Genomic DNA, 16,931 nt, shown 5'->3' on the forward strand with positions numbered 1-16,931 from the left:
AACCCAGGGAGGGGTGGGATCTCAGCAACTGCGCCAAAATGCTCCCCAATAACAGAAAGAAGTCGATGGTAAACCTGGGGAAGCCCGGGGAACCTGATGAAGAGCGAGAAGAACTTCTTATCTGCCTCTACTGGGTCGAAACCAAGGTGAAAGGCTTCAAAGAAGATCTTTCTGTGTCCCAGGTGTAAAAACTCGGCCTTGAGCACAGTGCTCGCAGCCTCTGGAGTGTCAAAAACAACCTGGAAAAAACCTCGTCCCAGAAGGCGAACATCTACCAATCGAGGAGCGAGGTCTGGGGGGAGAGCCGCAAGCATCCAGTCTCTGGCTTGGGATCTGGAAGGGTGAGACCCAAAGATGCGTGCTAACAAAGTGGTAGAGCACTCAATCTCTACATCCTTCTTGAGCTGCTGCAACTCGTCTTTCGAGAAAGTGATAGTTTTCGCGGCCGGTGGAGATGGAGTAGGATTGGCTGACGGGGAATCCATCGCCAATCAAGGTGAGGAGGCCGACTCGAACAGAAAAAAAAAAGCTCCTTCCGTTCCAAAAAAGCTGCGAGGGGCAAGGGAGGGGAAAGGAGGCTAAGAGGAAGCACGGGGGAAGGGGAGGGAAGGAGAAGAGGGGCTGGGGTTGAGAGGGGAGAGGGGCAAGCTGAGAGGGAGGGAGGGGAAAGGAGAGGAGAAGAAAGGGAGGAGTGAGAGGAAGAGAGGGGGCGGGAGAGCAAGCAGGGAGGGGGCGGGACAGCAGGGGAGGGGGCGGGACAGCAAGGGGGAGGGGGCGGAGGCAGGGAGAGGGAGCGGAGCAGCAGGGGGGAAGGGGCGGAGGCAGGGGGGAGAGGGGGAGCAGTAGGGGGGAGGGGGCGGAGGCAGGGAGAGGGGGCGGGATAGCAGGGGGCAGGGGGGAGCAGCAGGGGGGAGGGGGCAAAGGCAGGGAGAGGGGGCAGAGCAGCAGGGGGGAGGGGACGGAGGCAGGGAGAGGGGGCGGGACAGCAGGGAGAGGGAGCGGGACAGCAGAGGGAGGGAGCGAGGGACAGGCAGGGGGAGGGGGCGGAGCAGCAGGGGGGGAGGGGGGGGAGCAGCAGGGAGGGGCTAGGGACAGGCTGAGGGGGGAGAGAGACGGGCTGAGGGAGGGGGAGCAGCAGGGGAACGAGGAGGAGCAGCAGCTCGATCAATGTGCCTTGACCTCCTCTTTGAGATCCCCACTCCATTTCTACTCTTTTCCAGCCATGGAGTCTTCCAAATCAACTACCAGAAGACATCCAAAAGATGTACTTCAGTACAACCAAACTCTTTCAAGACACAACGAGCTGCTGCTCCTCCCCGTTCCCCTGCTGCTCCCCCTCCCTCAGCCCGTCTCTCTCCCCCCTCAGCTTGTCCCTAGCCCCTCCCTGCTGCTCCCCCCCTCCCCCTTGCTGCTCCGCCCCCTCCCCCTGCCTGTCCCTCGCTCCCTCCCTCTGCTCCCTGCTTCCGCCCCCTCCCCCCTGCTGTCCCGCCCCCTCTCCCTGCCTCCGTCCCCTCCCCCCTGCTGCTCCGCCCCCTCTCCCTGCCTCCGCCCCCTCCCCCCTGCTGCTCCCCCCTGCCCCCTGCTGTCCCGCCCCCTCTCCCTGCCTCCGTCTCCTCCCCCCTACTGCTCCGCCCCCTCCCCCTGCCTCCGCCCCCCCCCCTGCTGCTCCCCCTCTCCCCCCTGCCTCCGCCCCTTCCCCCCTGCTGCTCCGCTCCCTCTCCCTGCCTCCGCCCCCTCCCCCTTGCTGTCCCGCCCCCTCCCCTGCTGTCCCGCCCCCTCCCTGCTTGCTCTCCCGCCCCCTCTCTTCCTCTCCCTCCTCCCTTTCTTCTCCTCTCCTTTCCCCTCCCTCCCTTTCAGCTTGCCCCTCTCCCCTCTCAGCCCCAGCCCCTCTCCTCCTTCCCTCCCCTTCCCCCCTACTTCCTCTTAGCCTCCTTTCCCCTCCCTTGCCCCTCGCAGCTTTTTTGGAACGGAAGGAGCTTTTTTTTCTGTTCGAGTCGGCCTCCTCACCTTGATTGGCGATGGATTCCCCGTCAGCCAATCCTACTCCATCTCCACCGGCCGCGAAAACTATCACTTTCTCTAAAGACGAGTTGTAGCAGCTCAAGAAGGATGTAGAGATTGAGTGCTCTACCACTTTGCTAGCACGCATCTTCGGGTCTCACCCTTCCAGATCCCAAGCCAGAGACTGGATGCTTGCGGCTCTCCCCCCAGACCTCGCTCCTCGATTGGTAGATGTTCGCCTTCTGGGACGAGGTTTTTTCCAGGTTGTTTTTGACACTCCAGAGGCTGCGAGCACTGTGCTCAAGGCCGATTTTTTACATCTGGGACACAGGAAGATTTTCTTTGAAGCCTTTCACCTTGGTTTCGACCCAGTGGAGGCAGATAAGAAATTCTTCTCGCTCTTCATCAGGTTCCCCGGGCTTCCCCAGGTTTACCATTGACTTCTTTCTGTTATTGGGGAGCATTTTGGCGCAGTTGCTGAGATCCCACCCCTCCCTGGGTTGCCATTGACTGCAGCAGAGGCAACCAAGGCTGATGGGGTTCCTAGAGTTAGGGTCCTTTGCAAGGATCCTAACCTCGAGATGGACCACGTCATGATACAGTGCCCGGATGGTTCCTTTTTTCACCAGAGAGTGGAGATTTCAGGCAGGCAGGACCAGTGCAGGATTTGCAGGACCTCGGGACACTTTGCCAGGGATTGTCCCAGGAAGAAGAAAAGGCCTAAGAAGCCCTTTGGTACAGCTACCGCCTCCGGGCATCGACAGGGGGGACAGGGGGGGGGATTAGACCCGGCACTTGCCCCTCGACCTCGACAGAGGGGTGGTACAGGTCCAGCTCCTGCTCCTCGCTCTTCACGTGGCGGTCCTGCTCAGTCCGGTGGTGGTACAGGTCCAGTACCTATTCCTCGGCCTCGTCAGGGGGGTGGTACAGGTCCTTCACCTGCTCCTCGACCCCCACCTCCCTCAGGCACACGCGACGCTTTACAGTGGGTTCCAGTACGTGTGCAGGTCCCTCCTTCAGTTCACGAGGGTACCTTAGTAGACTCTGCTTCACCTCGAGCTGTCCTTCCTGTCTCACCTTGCACAGTCCGAGACGCTGAAGCTTCGACCTCCTCCCCAGTTGCAGCTTCTTCCTTAGATCCAGCACTGCCAGATGTTCCTCTTGAGGACGGAGAGATTTCCGCGGCTGGGCAGACACCGGGTAGAGAGCCTTCCTCACTCCCTCCCTTGGACAGGGGGAAGGGGATAGCTTACACTGTTGATCCTCTTCCCTCACAAGGGATCCTTCGTACTCCGGTGTCTGGATTGCTCCACAGGAACTCGTTTTCAGCCTTGGCAGAGAGTTCAGATTTCCCAGAGGAGGAGTTTGTGCCCGCTACTTTTGGGGAGCCAGTGGTTGGATTTCCTATTGACAGGGCTTCTTCTTCAGGTGCCAGGATTCTTTCCCCTATTGACTTTCCTCCACTAGGTTCCTTCCCTCCTTCCTCGAGCAGGAGGTCTTCCCCTGTTGAGGGGTTTGTTTCCGCCACTAGGTCGGGTAAGGTGTTCCACTCTACATCCTCCCGTCGATGAGGATTATCAGTTGGAACATACAGGGCCTAGGTGGCGTCCCACATCGCCGCCGTAGACAGCTGATCCGGGATCAGCTTCATCCAGGTGTTACTGGGGGTCCCATTGATATATTATTTATTCAAGAGCACAAGCTGGATTATAGAGATTGTGCCAAGTCAGGCAAGTTGCTTTCAGGACATACTTTTTGGTCGCCTGCATTGGGCACTAGGGGTGGCACTTCTATTTCAGTTTCGCAGTCGGTTCTCCCCTTAGTTGTTGGGCACGGAGTCATTATCCCCTCTAGAGCTCAGTGGATTATTCTTTTGATTGGAGGGCGTAAGGTTGGCTTCCTCAACCTATATGCCTCCAACATTAGAGGGGAACGTGTCCTTATGTGGAAGACTTTGCTCTCCTGGGCCCCCATTGTGGATTCTTGGGTGATTGGAGGTGACTTTAACATGGTCGAGTTACCTTCATACAAAAAAGGGGGTAGAGAAGGCGGACTGCACTCTTTGGAGAGAGCAGCTTGGGATGCCTTCCTTTTCCATTTCTGTGGCAGAGATACTTGGTGTGATGATGCCTTTCTTATTCAGCCACAGTCCCTCCTGTTCTCTTGGTCGAACAGGAGGCAACAGATGCCTATTCATGCACGCATTGACAGATTTTATGTAGATGACTGGGCACTAGACAGAGGGGGATCGGTATGCATTGCTGCGGGGGTTTCCACCTCAGACCATTTCCCTGTTGTTCTGGCTATCTCAGAGCCTCACTTGAGAGGCCGATCTGCCAGCATCAGGATTCCAGATGCCTTTTACACAGAGGAGGACCTTACAGAGGCAGCCCTACGGATATGGTTTGCTCATGTCCAGGGAGGGCAGCCACATCCTTCACATTTAGCCGCTGCCCTCTCTGGTATTAGCGACTTTTACTGCTCAGTTGCTTCTACCAGGAGACGAGATATTCTCAGACGTGAGATTGGTGTTTGCCAGCAGTTAGCAGCTTTGCAGAGGGAAGAGCAGAAACGGCCTTCAGATGCTTGGATTTAGGAGCGCCTTGCTGCAGCGAGGGCTCATTTGCAGTTATTGCTTGATCAGAGAGCAGAGTATGCCTTTCATGCACGGGAGTCCTTCTGGATTCAGATGGGTGGTAGAGTCAATAAACACTTTTTCTCTACTCTTGGCCCTAGACATAGTAGAGAGAGTGTATCTCAGCTTATTGACTCTCAGGGGGTTTTACAGACAGAGCCAGATGACATCTTACGCATAGCTTCAGATTTCTATGCCACCCTCCTTACTGCTGATCCTGAGACACACGATATAGAGGATGCTAGACAGGCTATTTGGCAGAGTATCCCAGTGTTGGTGAATCCGGATATGCATGTTCTACTTGACGCACCTTTCACCAACACAGAGCTCAGGACTGCACTTTCAGCCCTTCACAAGGGCAAGTGCCCAGGTTTAGATGGCCTCACCCCGTCTTTTTTCATTGCATTTTGGGATATGATTGGAGACTATATTACTTCAGCCATGCAGGCCATTTGGGACTCTGGCGAGATGCCTGAATCGCTTACAGAGGGCCTCATCCACCTTATCCCAAAAGGAGGTAGCAGAAATTTATTGTCCCAGTGGAGGCCTATCACACTTCTGGGGACCTGTTACAAGATTCTGGCCAAGGCTATCAGCCTCCGATTGCAGCCACTTCTCCCTGATCTTATCCACAACAACTCAGACGGGATTTGTGCATGGCAGAAGTATTTTTGATAACATTTTTTCTTTCTGGGAAGCTTCAGAGTGGGCCATGCAGAGTAGCCAGAATCTTGCCATTCTACTGTTGGATTTTGAAAAAGCTTATGACAGAGTAGATTGGAGTTTTTTGGAGGGCACCCTTCTACGCTTTGGATTCACTGATGTTTGGATCAGAGGTGTTTCCTCTTTGTACAGATCAGCCCATAGCCAGGTACTTATTGGTGGGGTAAGGGGTGAGAGATTTCAGATTTCGAGATCAGTCCGTCAGGGATGCCCCCTTGCTCCTTCCCTTTTTTTATTCGTGGCCGAAGCTATGAGCATCTATGTTAGATCTCAAGCTGACATCTTTGGGTTGAGACTTCCTATCAGAAGAGAAGAGGAGCTGCTTGACAGTGAGTTGGCTGATGACACAGCAATTTATTTGGATGCCTCTCCACAGACACTGACTTCTTTCAGGACAGCATTGGATTTATTTTGCTTGGCGGCAGGGGCACAGATAAATTGGCATAAATCCAATGGCTTTTGGATCAGTGATGAGGACACTCCAGTTTGGGGACTTGACATAGGGTTCACTTGGGTCCAGAGGGGTGTGCCTATCAGGTATTTGGGCTGCCAGGTCGGCTTGGGTATTTCTACCACGCAGCAGTTTGCTCCCGTGTTGGAGAGCATCAGAAGGAAGCTTCTCTTTTGGAGCTCAGCCAAGCTGGATCTTGCCTCTAGAGTTGTGGTGGTCAACCAGGTCCTCTTGGCCACGGCCTGGTTTATTTGTTCATGTTGGTGCCGTTCTAGGGACTGCATCATTCAGCTCAAAAGACCGATCAGGAACTTTCTCTGGAGTGGGCTTGATGGCACAGCAGATGCCTTAGCCAGAGTGGCTTGGGAGACCCTCATCCTCCCTACACAGGATGGGGGTCTCAATATTATTGATCCAGATTTACAGTGCAGAGCCTTACTTTGCAAGATAGTGGTGCGAGGACTTATGCCAGGATAGGAACCGTGGAAGGACTTTATTATCAGCAGCATACAGAGGTGCACACCTTCCTCAGGAGGAGACTGGATGAGCAGTGTTAGATGGACCTTCACCTCAGCACACCTCAGATCACCTTCTTCCCCTCTCATGGTTGCCATTCTGAAAGCTTGGGCTAGTTTCAGAAGCTCTCTTCGGAGGATTCCTCCTTCCTCCCGGGAAGAGATTGATAGGCAGCCCATCATGTGGAACGACAGTATTTTAGATGATCGTGGCAGACCACTGGGTGCCTCACTCTACATGCAGTGGGCCAGGTGGGAGAGGGGACCTGCTTCTTCTTTAGGATCTTGGAAAGCCTTCCGTAGGCTTCCAGAGGAAACCAAGTCAAGGTTGACAGGACATCTCAGAGGGAGTGCAGGGAGGATCTTGCAGATTGAGACAGCCCTTCCAGAGGCTTGGATAGACACAGATGATATGCCTCTCACTACCTCCACTTGGGCAGGTACTTTCTCGAGAGGCGGGGTTCCACTTCAGGTCTTAGCCTTCCGAGATGCACAGGAGGATGCTTTGGTTTTCAGTGTCCAGGATGGTGGCAGATTGCTCAGATCTTCAGATGATATATTGCTTGAGTCTGCTTTTCAGCCTATCAGGGTCGTAGGCCTTTTGATGCAGGGATCAGATTCAGAGTGGTTCTTAGACCCTGACCCCCAGTTACTCTCCACCGGGTCTTGGAGACTTTGGCTCTATGGAGGAGTTCAGGTATTTACAGTGGGACCCCGGAGAGTGGGAGTGGATTGACGCGGGGCATCAAGAGAAGACCATCCCCTTCTTTCGTTACACGGTTAGTAATGCCAGGAGATTTCAGCTCAGTAGTAGAGGCTGGAGACCCTCCAGAGTTCCTCATTGGGAGACTTTTGGTATTACTGCGGATCAGCAGAGGTACTTCTGGAGGAGGCTCTGGAAATCCCACAGGAATAGAAAGATCACTATCTTCTTTTGGCTTTCTATTCATGGAGGGATTGCAGTGAACCTTTGGAGGTCCAGCAGATTCGGAGCCGACCCTACTTGCCCTCGTTGCCTTTCTGCTTCGGAGTCTATTCAGCATTGCTTATGGGATTGCAGACAGGCGAGATTGATTTGGATGGGGATAGCCAGGATCTTCAGTCACTTTGCCCATTCCCCACTCTTTATGACTTGGGGCTCGGTGGCTTGGCTTTCTCTTACAGGACCTCAGGTTTTCTATGAGGGACTTGACTCCTCCCGGGCCATTTCGGTTCGACGTCATCGGGTTGAGCTCTGCTCGTTGGATGTGGTTCCACACCGTCCTTTTACAGCTGTACATGCTTCTATGGATACTTCTTGGGAGATTATAGCGAGCATAGCAGCCTGGCATATCTGGAGATCCAGATGCACAGAGGCTATGGAGGGTACTCAGGTTCATCCCTCGCACACATTGGCTAGTATCTGGACAGACATTGTACACACTCTGATGGCCGTATGGACGGGTATGCAGGGGGACTCCCGTGCAGCCTCAGCTAGGAGGGCTTCTTTCTTCAGGGAATGGAAGGATTCTCCTTTCTTCTCTGAATCTACTACAGGGTTGAGATGGCACTTTCAGCCTCAGCCTTGGTTTCTTTCCACCTCACTCTGAGGGGGTTTTTTATTATCCTCATGATTTCATGATGTATTCCGCTTTGAGCTTGCTCTCGCGGATTTTTGTTCTTACTTAATAGAAGTCTTTTTCATGGAAAAAAAAAAAAATCAACTACCATTTCATTCGAGAAGTTTACTAATAAGAACTTCCCTACATGGCAAACAAAGATGCATCTTGTTCTTATGAAAGATGGAGTGTGGAATGTTGTGCATGGCAAGGAGAAAAATTCCACAATCAGATGAAAATAAAATTGCACACTAGGAGAATCTGAATGGCAAAGCTCTTTCTCTCATTGATTTGGGGTTGGGTGATGACGTTATTCATCATTTTGATTTTGACTCTACTGCTCACGACTTATGGGCTAAGTTTGAAGAATTGTTCGGCAACGAATTCTTCAAGCTACAAATGAAGCATGAAGACTCTATTCTTGCTCACTTGAATCATATGGAATCCCTTTGTCACTCAGCTTGCTAGTCTGAAGGCCCCTACAGGGGAAGATGATCAAGTTGTTGTGCTCCTCTCAAGCATTGAGAAAAATTCTAAGTACCGCGAGATCATACCAGCATTGTGTGTGACACAAATGGGTTATCATGATATGGTTTCTATGCTCATTGATCATGAAAGACAGTATGCAGACACTCTGGACTCCACTGTACTGTACTCCAAGGGCAAAGGCAAAGGCAAATTCAAGCCTTTCAAATGCAATCACTGTGGGAAGCTTGGTCACACCGAGGATCGTTGCTTCTAGAAGCTTGCCAAGCAACAACACAAGGATCATGTCAACTTGGTTGGGGCTGCAACAAGTGAAGACGAAGAAGAAGATGATGCTTCGACACCGACTCATGCTCTTACCGCTGACATCAGAGATCTCTCTCTCTATTCATAGGTCTATGTATCTGATAATCAAGACTTTTGTTTTTTATCTATTTTATGTGTGCTTGGGTACTCTGCCCTGGGTAGTCCCCCAAAAATGCTTGTAATATTCAGTCTTGTGTCCTTCAGTCAATAAAGGTTCTCAGCCTTGGATAGTCCTCCTCAAATGATGTGTTATTTCCTTTATGAGTGTGTGGCTTCCTACCAGGTCCTGTTATGAAGCCAGGAGGGGATGTATTGTGGGAGCCTTTCTATTGGCTTTGATGGGTCTCTCTATCAGGCCTGGGCCGAGTTCCAGGATGTTGGTGCATTTCCCAAGACTGATTTGTTGGGTCAAGTAGCCATGCTTCATTTGAGCCTCTAACCTACTTGGGGTGCACAGAGCAATAGACTCCATCATTGTCATGTTCTATTCTTGGTTCCATTCCAGTAGTCTCTCACCTTGCCTTCATGGGAGGGTGTTGGAATATGAAGCCAAAGTGAGTCAAAAATGAGTGTTCTAGGTGTCTAGGGAGTGTTTTATAGTCTAGTGAGTCCTAGACATGCCAGTGTCATATTGGGAGTTATTCCATATACACTATGGCTTTCTAGAGTCTAGTGTCACACTATATAGTGTTGTACTTATCGAGACTTTTCATATCAATCAACATCAAGCTCTTTGGTACCATGTGAGTACTTGTCCATTGCTTTCATTTTCTTTCCATTTCTTTTCTTTTTTTGGTGCAAAAAAGAGACTTCTATTAAGTAAGAAAGAAACTCGCTAGAGCAAGCTCTGTGTGGAAATACAACATGCTAAGCATGTAATAAAAAACACCTCAGAAGAATGAGGTAGAAAGAAACCAAGGCTGAGGCTGAAAATGCCAACTCAACCCTGTAGAAGTCTCAGCAAGGAAGGGAGAGTCTCTCCAATCCCTGAGAAAAGTAACTCTCCTGGAGGAGGCTGCTCGAGAGGATCCCTGCATGGTCGCCCATATGGCCATCAGAGCGTGTACCGTATCTGTCCAAGTACTGGCCAAGGTCTGAGAAGGGTGAACCTGAGAACCCTCCATAGCCTCAGTGCATCTGGCTCTCCAAATGTGCCATGCTGCAATGCTAGCTAAAACCTCCCATGGAGAGTCAACCGAGGAATGAGCAGCCTTGAAGAGAGTGGTCGGAACATCGTCTAAAGAGCACGACAAGGTGTCGTCGGATGTGAAGAGCCCAAGACGAGTCATGTCTCTCAAAGAAAACCTGGGGCCCTGAAAGAGTGAGCCAAGCCACTGATCCCCAGGTCATATAGAAGGGGAGGCGAACAAAAGTGCTGAAAAGTCTTGCAATCCTCTTCCATATGATTCTCTGCAATCCCAAAGGCAGTGCTGTACTGTCTCCGAAGCAGAAAGGCAACGAGGGCAAGTAGGGTCAGCCCCGAACCTAGATCTCCAATGGTTCACTGCTATCCCACCATGAATAGAAAGCCCAAAGAAGAGAGTGATTTTTCTATTCCGGTGGGATTTCCAAAGCCTCTGCCAAAAAATTTTCTGCAAGTCTGCAGAAATCTGAAAATTCTCCCAATGAGGAGCTTTGGTGGGCCTCCGACCCCTACAGCTGAGCTGGAATTTCTTGGCATTATTGGGGATGCCCTTCCCTCGGTGCCCTTCATCTATCCACTCCCATTCCCAAGGGTCCCACTGCAAAAATTTAATTGGGACGCCTCCATAGAGCCACAGCCTCCATGAGCCCATGGCAATGAGTAGCGGGTCAGGATCCAAGTACCACTATGACAGAGAGCCATGCTCCATGAAGCCCACTATACTGACTGGCTGAAACGGTACCTCCAACAAAATATCGTCTGTGGACCTGGACAGCCTGCCTCCCGAAGAAACATCAAAGACTAGGGCATCCTCGTGTGTGTTACGTAAAGCAATCACCTACAAAGGAATGCCCAATCTGGAAAATGCCCCCATCCAGGTGGAACAAGTAATAGGCATGTCATCTGTGTCCACCCAATCCAAGGGAAGGGCTGCATCAATCTGTTGAACTCTCCTTGCACTCCCTCTGAGATTATGAACCACCTGGGCCTGTCGGTCTGCAGGAACGGTCTACAGGAAGCCTCCTAAAGGCTTTCCATGCTCCCATCTGGGCCACTCTATGTAAAGAGAAACTCCAAGCGGTCTGCCATGCTCATCCAAAATACTATCAATCCACATGATAGGCTGCCTTTCAATCTCTTCACGGGTGGACAGGGGAATCCTGCGAAGAGTACTCCTGAAGCTGGCCCATGCTTTCAGGATAGCAACCATAAGAGGGGAAGAAGTGGGCTGTGGTGAAAACCCATCTGGTACTGTGTATCCAATCATCTCCTGAAGTGGGCGTGCGAGACTGTATGCATTTGATTAAAAAATCCTTCCAAGGCTCTTGCCCTGGCATAAGTCCTCTCACAACGACCTTGCAGAGTAAGGCTCTGCACTGTAGATCCGGGTCGATGATATTCAAACCCCCTTCTGTAGGAAGAATCAAGGTCTTTGAGCATTTCTAACTGTGTAGCGAAAGAAGGGAAAGCTCTTCTCTTGATGCCCCTCATCAATCCATTCCCACTCCCCTGGGTCCCACTGCAAGAACCTAATAGGGGAACCACCATATAGCCAAAGTCTCCAAGACCCCAGCGCTAGGAGAATAGGATCAGGGTCAAGATACCACTGTGAATCCCTACCCCACTCCATGAATCCTGCAATCTTGACAGGCTGAAATGCAACCTCCAAAAGAATATCATCAGAAGATCTGATAAGTTAGCCTCTCAAGTGAACATCAAAGACAAGGGTATCCTCATGTGCGTCCTGCAATGCAATGATCTGTAACGGAATGCCCGTCCTTGAGAATGCTCCCCACCAAGTGGACTCTGTAAGCGGCATGTCATCTGTGTCAACAATCCACTCTGGCGGAATGGCTGCTTATATCTGCTGTATCCTAAGTGCACTCCCTCTGAGGTGGCTAGCTGCTAAAAGTCTCTGAGCTGTCCAAGTTTGAAAATGATCATCTGAAAATTGGCTATACCATACATCGTATTCATCCTCCAATGACGAAGGAAAGATGTGTAGAAAGGCATGCTCATTCTCCACACCCTTGGCTTTACATGCTGTGACAAACTTCCTCACATGAGCTTCCACATCCTCATGTAGGTGACCTTTGAACTTTTGAGTCTTCACATGAACTTTGTTGAGTAACTCAAGAAGTCTTGCTTTTTCTCCAGGATTGAGAACCACCGCACTCACCTCGGAAGCTGAGGCGGAAGGAAGAGAAGAAGGGCCTCCCGATGGATCAGTACTCAATGTGGGTACTAAGGAGACATATGGTGGAGTAAATGATGAGACAACACCCCGTGCAGAAGACTACATTGGTACAGTTACTACTTATGTAGCCATAGTGGAGATAGACGGTACTGCAAATGCTACGGGCACTACCGTTACGGAAGTAGATGGTGCAGACATGGGGAACGTGGGGGTCAATAGGGATGCAGAGGTAGTTGGGAAGGAGTGTCTGGGGAACGTGGGGGTCAATAGGGATGCGGAGGTAGTTGGGAAGGAGAAGGAAGGGGTCGAAGCCATGTAGGATGGATAAGGAGGAGGGAGGGGTAGAGATAATGGCAACAATAGGGACATGACCGGAGCAAAAGGTGAACCCACGGGTGTCCCGAATGTAGAAATTAGACTCGAAGGACCAAGGTTATGCATGGCAGACAAAATGGCAGTTGGATGTCAAGTCCGGCGCTGAAGTGGGTACTACTCCCGTCATTGAAGTGGCTACAGTGTGGCTGCTACTGATGAAGACATCGTTGCAACCGGAGCTGCGGGCTGTCTTGACCTTGATGTGTGTGTGAGGAGCCCTCATCCTTAATACTTTCCTCTTTCACCCGTTCCCCGCTTTGTACTTCTTCTTCGGAGTCAGGATCTGACCACCACCGATCTTGTTGGTCAAAATCGATGAGAGTCTCGATGAAGTCACTTGCTCTGGCTACAGCTCCAATAGGTTCACTTTGTGCTCTTCCTGAGGACTTTGTGAACTTCCGTCTCACGTAATGCTTTTTGTATCGAGTTTGGTCAGCTGGAAGTCTCCTCTCCACTCTCCTTAAGTACCTCCTAGTTCTCTCACTTGCTCTTCAAGGGTATCATAACTACTCGACATAAGAACTCTCTCCTCTAGGACCCTAAAACTTCGCTTCCCTCTTGCTACTCAACACCAGCAGTGTCCCACCGTGATCACCATAAACTGTCTGAGGGGAGGGGTTCCTATCCTTCCGGAGGTGTTACCGGAGGCCAAAGGCCATTGGCATGAGAAGCATGAGTGTTGCAATACTCTAATGCAATGGATCGCACAGAGTGCACCATGCAGTGGTGTGCAGATATCGTTGATTGTACTGCAATGAAAGCTGTTGGGGAGTGGGAGAGAAGATGGACATCATGGCAAAATGTCCCATTGTGTTGAGAGGAAGTCTTCTCTTTTATAGAATGGGAGAGAGGGTGGCCTAAATCAATGGCACCTCTCCTACATCAAAGGAGGTAACTCCTAAATCATTCCATAATCATAGGCACCACCCCATGTGGGGGCCTTTGCATTACATCATCACCTGTATCATGGCCTATGGCACTAAGTGTGCCTCTCCTACACACACACACAACCATATGACTGCTAGTGGATGCACACATGCACCTAGTAAGCCCTTGATCACACATATCCCAATATAACCCCCCTAAAGGGTTTGCCTCTTGCTATGTCAAGGATACGTCTAGTCACATAGTTTCACAAGCCATCTCATGGTGGTCAAGGATAAATCTATGGCTAGGATCTCATGCTAGCAAAGGTGCCTAAGGGTCAAGGTTTTAAAAAATGGGATAGATCCCCCTGAATGGTTATCTCCCTTGCATGTACAAGGATTAATCTTAGGCCTTTGTGTGGACCTAGTTTCTCATGTCTGCAAGAGGTACCATGGGAGCAAACACATATCACATGGCCACATCATATGGTGATCGGAGGTGATTTACAAAAGACAAAACACATAACATTTTTTTGGAGTACTATTCCAGGCAGAGAACCTCAAAATTTGACCAAGTGATGATAAATAAAATTCAATACGAACGCTAAATTCTCAATGCTGAATCTCCCCTCTCCACCTTCTCCTTCATCCTCATCTCCTTGCCTTGGAGGGTCCCTTCTTCGCTAAGAATCTCGCCCCTTTCTCCCGATTGGTCTATCTCCTTAGCTGTTCAGGATAGCCGTTGCGCCGCTGGCTCTCTTGATGGATCCGGTGACTTCCTGACTCCCTGACTCGCCAGCCTCTTCTAGTTAGGGTGGTGTAAATACTCCATGTGCAGGTGAGTTGGATCACCGTCTCACTGAACCGCTGTGCAAGTGTAAATACTCATGATTGCTCCATGTGCACAACTCTCGATGAGATCGCCTTGTGCATGGTACTCCTAGTTGACCTATGGTTGACATCTGTCAACATGTGGTTGACATGGGTCGACGCATGGTCGCCTCGGATAGTACTCCTGGATGAACCCATGTGGTCAACCCCTCATGTCGTGTGGCTGACCTGTGTTGACACTATGTGGTCAATGCATGTCGACATGTGATCAATGCCTGAAGATAGCAACTGTGTGGGGTGTATCTATTGTAACATGAGGCTCCATCGGGGCTCCGATGCCAATAAAGATGGAGTTGTTGTAGCCAACAATCCTGCAATGGAAGCATATGCCCAAGAATCACACAACGTGTAAACCAAATCTCAGTCCATCTTGAACAGACAAGTATTAGTAAAGTCGACACGTGCATCTAGGTGAATAGACTGCCCCGTAGATGACCGATAGAATATTTATTATGCTTTCAAAGAGAGCTCAAAGCATACCACATGGACAGCTTGCTGCTATGGCTTCACCTGCTGTCCTACTGCTGTTCACTTTCCTTCGGATGCATGGCTCAACAATGGCCTTCAGTGTCCTCCAAAAGGATCTTCATTGCATTCTATTTGTGTGTGCACTCGTTCTTGCTCTTCTCCAAGCTGTTCTTGACATTCCTGCCATAAACACATATGTTATAGGCCTCATGCTAAAATATCCTGCGTGCTTCATGTTACCATGTCTCTACTAGGAACATTATATCACACTTTCCTGACGACGGGTGCTAGCCCGGCATCTAGTATTGATTCATTCTATGTAAGTTAAGCACCCTATATTTATTGATACCCTGGTGTAACATTATGAGTTATCGTGGTTAATCTGAGATGAATAATCACCACATAAAAAAAGGAAAGGCTCAGCTATATGTCCTCTGGTGACTAGGAGAACTTGCATTTATGCTTTCTCTTGACTTCTATCTCTAAAAAGGCTTTTTACTCAAGGACTAAAATGTTTTTGTCGAACCATGCACCTGTTGACATGTCAGAACTCTTGGGCGTGGTGGCTGTTGAACAAATCTGAAGTATTGTACAAAACTGCACGTCTCATCAATTTTCTCGGCTTCATTAATACAGGACGGTAAGATATGTGGCTGTTTTGTGGTATGCTAAGTATATCTGGGTTGTTTAGGAGATGTAAACTTTTCTAGACAATTTATAAATTTTCAGCTATAAAAAATTTATCATATCAATGTATGATAAAATGCATTTGTATCCATTATCCTTTCTATGTAGATATTGGAGCATTGCTGATCGGATGTTAAGGGCAAGAGTTGTCCATCAGAGCCCAAATATCGTTCGAACAGTGACCTCTGAGTTAATGAATCGGCAGCTAGTATGGAATGAGTTATCGGTATCTGTGCTTCCCACATCTCTTTCTTTCTAATGAAACACTTGCATTGGACATGAATAAAAAACTATCTGTGTGCACAGTGTGAGGTGGGTAAGGAGAGAGAGGGAGTGGAGTATGTGTTGAAATATGAAACCAAAGTGAGTCTGAAATGAGTGTTGTAGGAACAAAGTGGAGACAGGTTGTGAACACAAGTGAGCAAGAGTGCACACACAAGAAAGCTCCAATAGAAATGTTCAAATGAAACAATACAAGTACTTGGTATATATAGTACCCAAGTACTACTGGTCAACCATAGGGTTGACTTTATGCCTACAACACCATATCTTTGTAATCTCTTACAAATCCCCCCTCAAAGATATGGCTGAAAGTACCCTGGAAACATCTCAGGTGTACCCTGCAGTACCTAAAGTACCATGGTTGCACAAATTCATCCAGATGGATATGCAACCTATGGGAGTACATGAAAACAATGTCATTGTCAATCACTTCACAACCCCCCTTGACATTGTGAGAATGTCTCTGATCCCCAAGCCATGTCGATGTCGTAAGAAAAGATCTATGAAGCCATCGTAAGAAAAGATCAATGAAGCCATCATAAATACAATCCCGTACATAATGATAATGATTTTCAATGTGTTTCATGCGAGCATGAAAGACAGGAATGTTGGCTATGGCAATGCAACTCTGGCTGTCACAAAAGATAGAGTTTGCTTCGCCATCCTGTGTGATGCAAGTCATGCAAAAGCTTCCTTAACCACATTAACTCCTTAGTGGCTGAATTTGCAAGTTTGTACTCTGCTTCATTGGAGGAAAGAGAGACTCGCTCTTGCTTCTTACTAAGCCATGAGATACAAGCTCCTCTCCAAACTCTTAAAAAAGTATCTCTCCTAGCTGTAGCTGCTCTAGAGGATCCTTGCATGCTCGCCCAGATGGCCATCAGTGTGTGTATAGTATCATTCCATATACTGGCCATAGACTGAAAAGGGTAAACTTGGGAACCCTCCATCGCCTCCGTATATCTGGCCCTACAAATATGCCAAGTTACCATGCTAGCTAGAATCTCCCATGATGTGTCTACCAAGGCATGAGCAGCTCTGAAAGGAGTGAAGGGAACATCCTGAGAGAATAGGACTCCACAGAGTGTCATCGTATACTGAGTTTGAGTCATGTCTCTCGAAAAACACCTGAGGGCCAGTAAGAGATAACCATGCCACGGATCCCCAAATCATGAAGAAGGGTGCTCTGTGAAATAATGAGAATGAAAGAAAATGGAAATGAGCTATAGACCAAAATAAAAAGACTCACATTTTTCATCCTTCCTCCTTCCTTTCTTTCTTCCTCCATCCTTCCTTCTACTAGTCC

General features: G+C 49.5%; 1 protein-coding gene across 1 annotated transcript in view; it reads left to right on the plus strand.

Annotated features, from left to right (window-relative positions):
* Positions 1–16,931, plus strand: part of LOC147883082 (peroxisome biogenesis protein 2-like) — a 160,607-nt gene that overhangs the window by 61,653 nt on the left and 82,023 nt on the right. The window contains exons 5-6 of the mRNA XM_087399994.1: positions 15,205–15,296; positions 15,452–15,569. Coding sequence (XP_087256120.1) covers positions 15,205–15,296; positions 15,452–15,569 — 210 coding nt within the window. The remainder of the gene's footprint in view (positions 1–15,204; positions 15,297–15,451; positions 15,570–16,931) is intronic.

This window comes from Dipteris shenzhenensis, chromosome 28 (genome assembly GCF_047967505.1).
Source record: "Dipteris shenzhenensis isolate YYH24624 ecotype China chromosome 28, Dip_SZ_1.0, whole genome shotgun sequence".
Lineage (NCBI taxonomy): Eukaryota > Viridiplantae > Streptophyta > Polypodiopsida > Gleicheniales > Dipteridaceae > Dipteris > Dipteris shenzhenensis.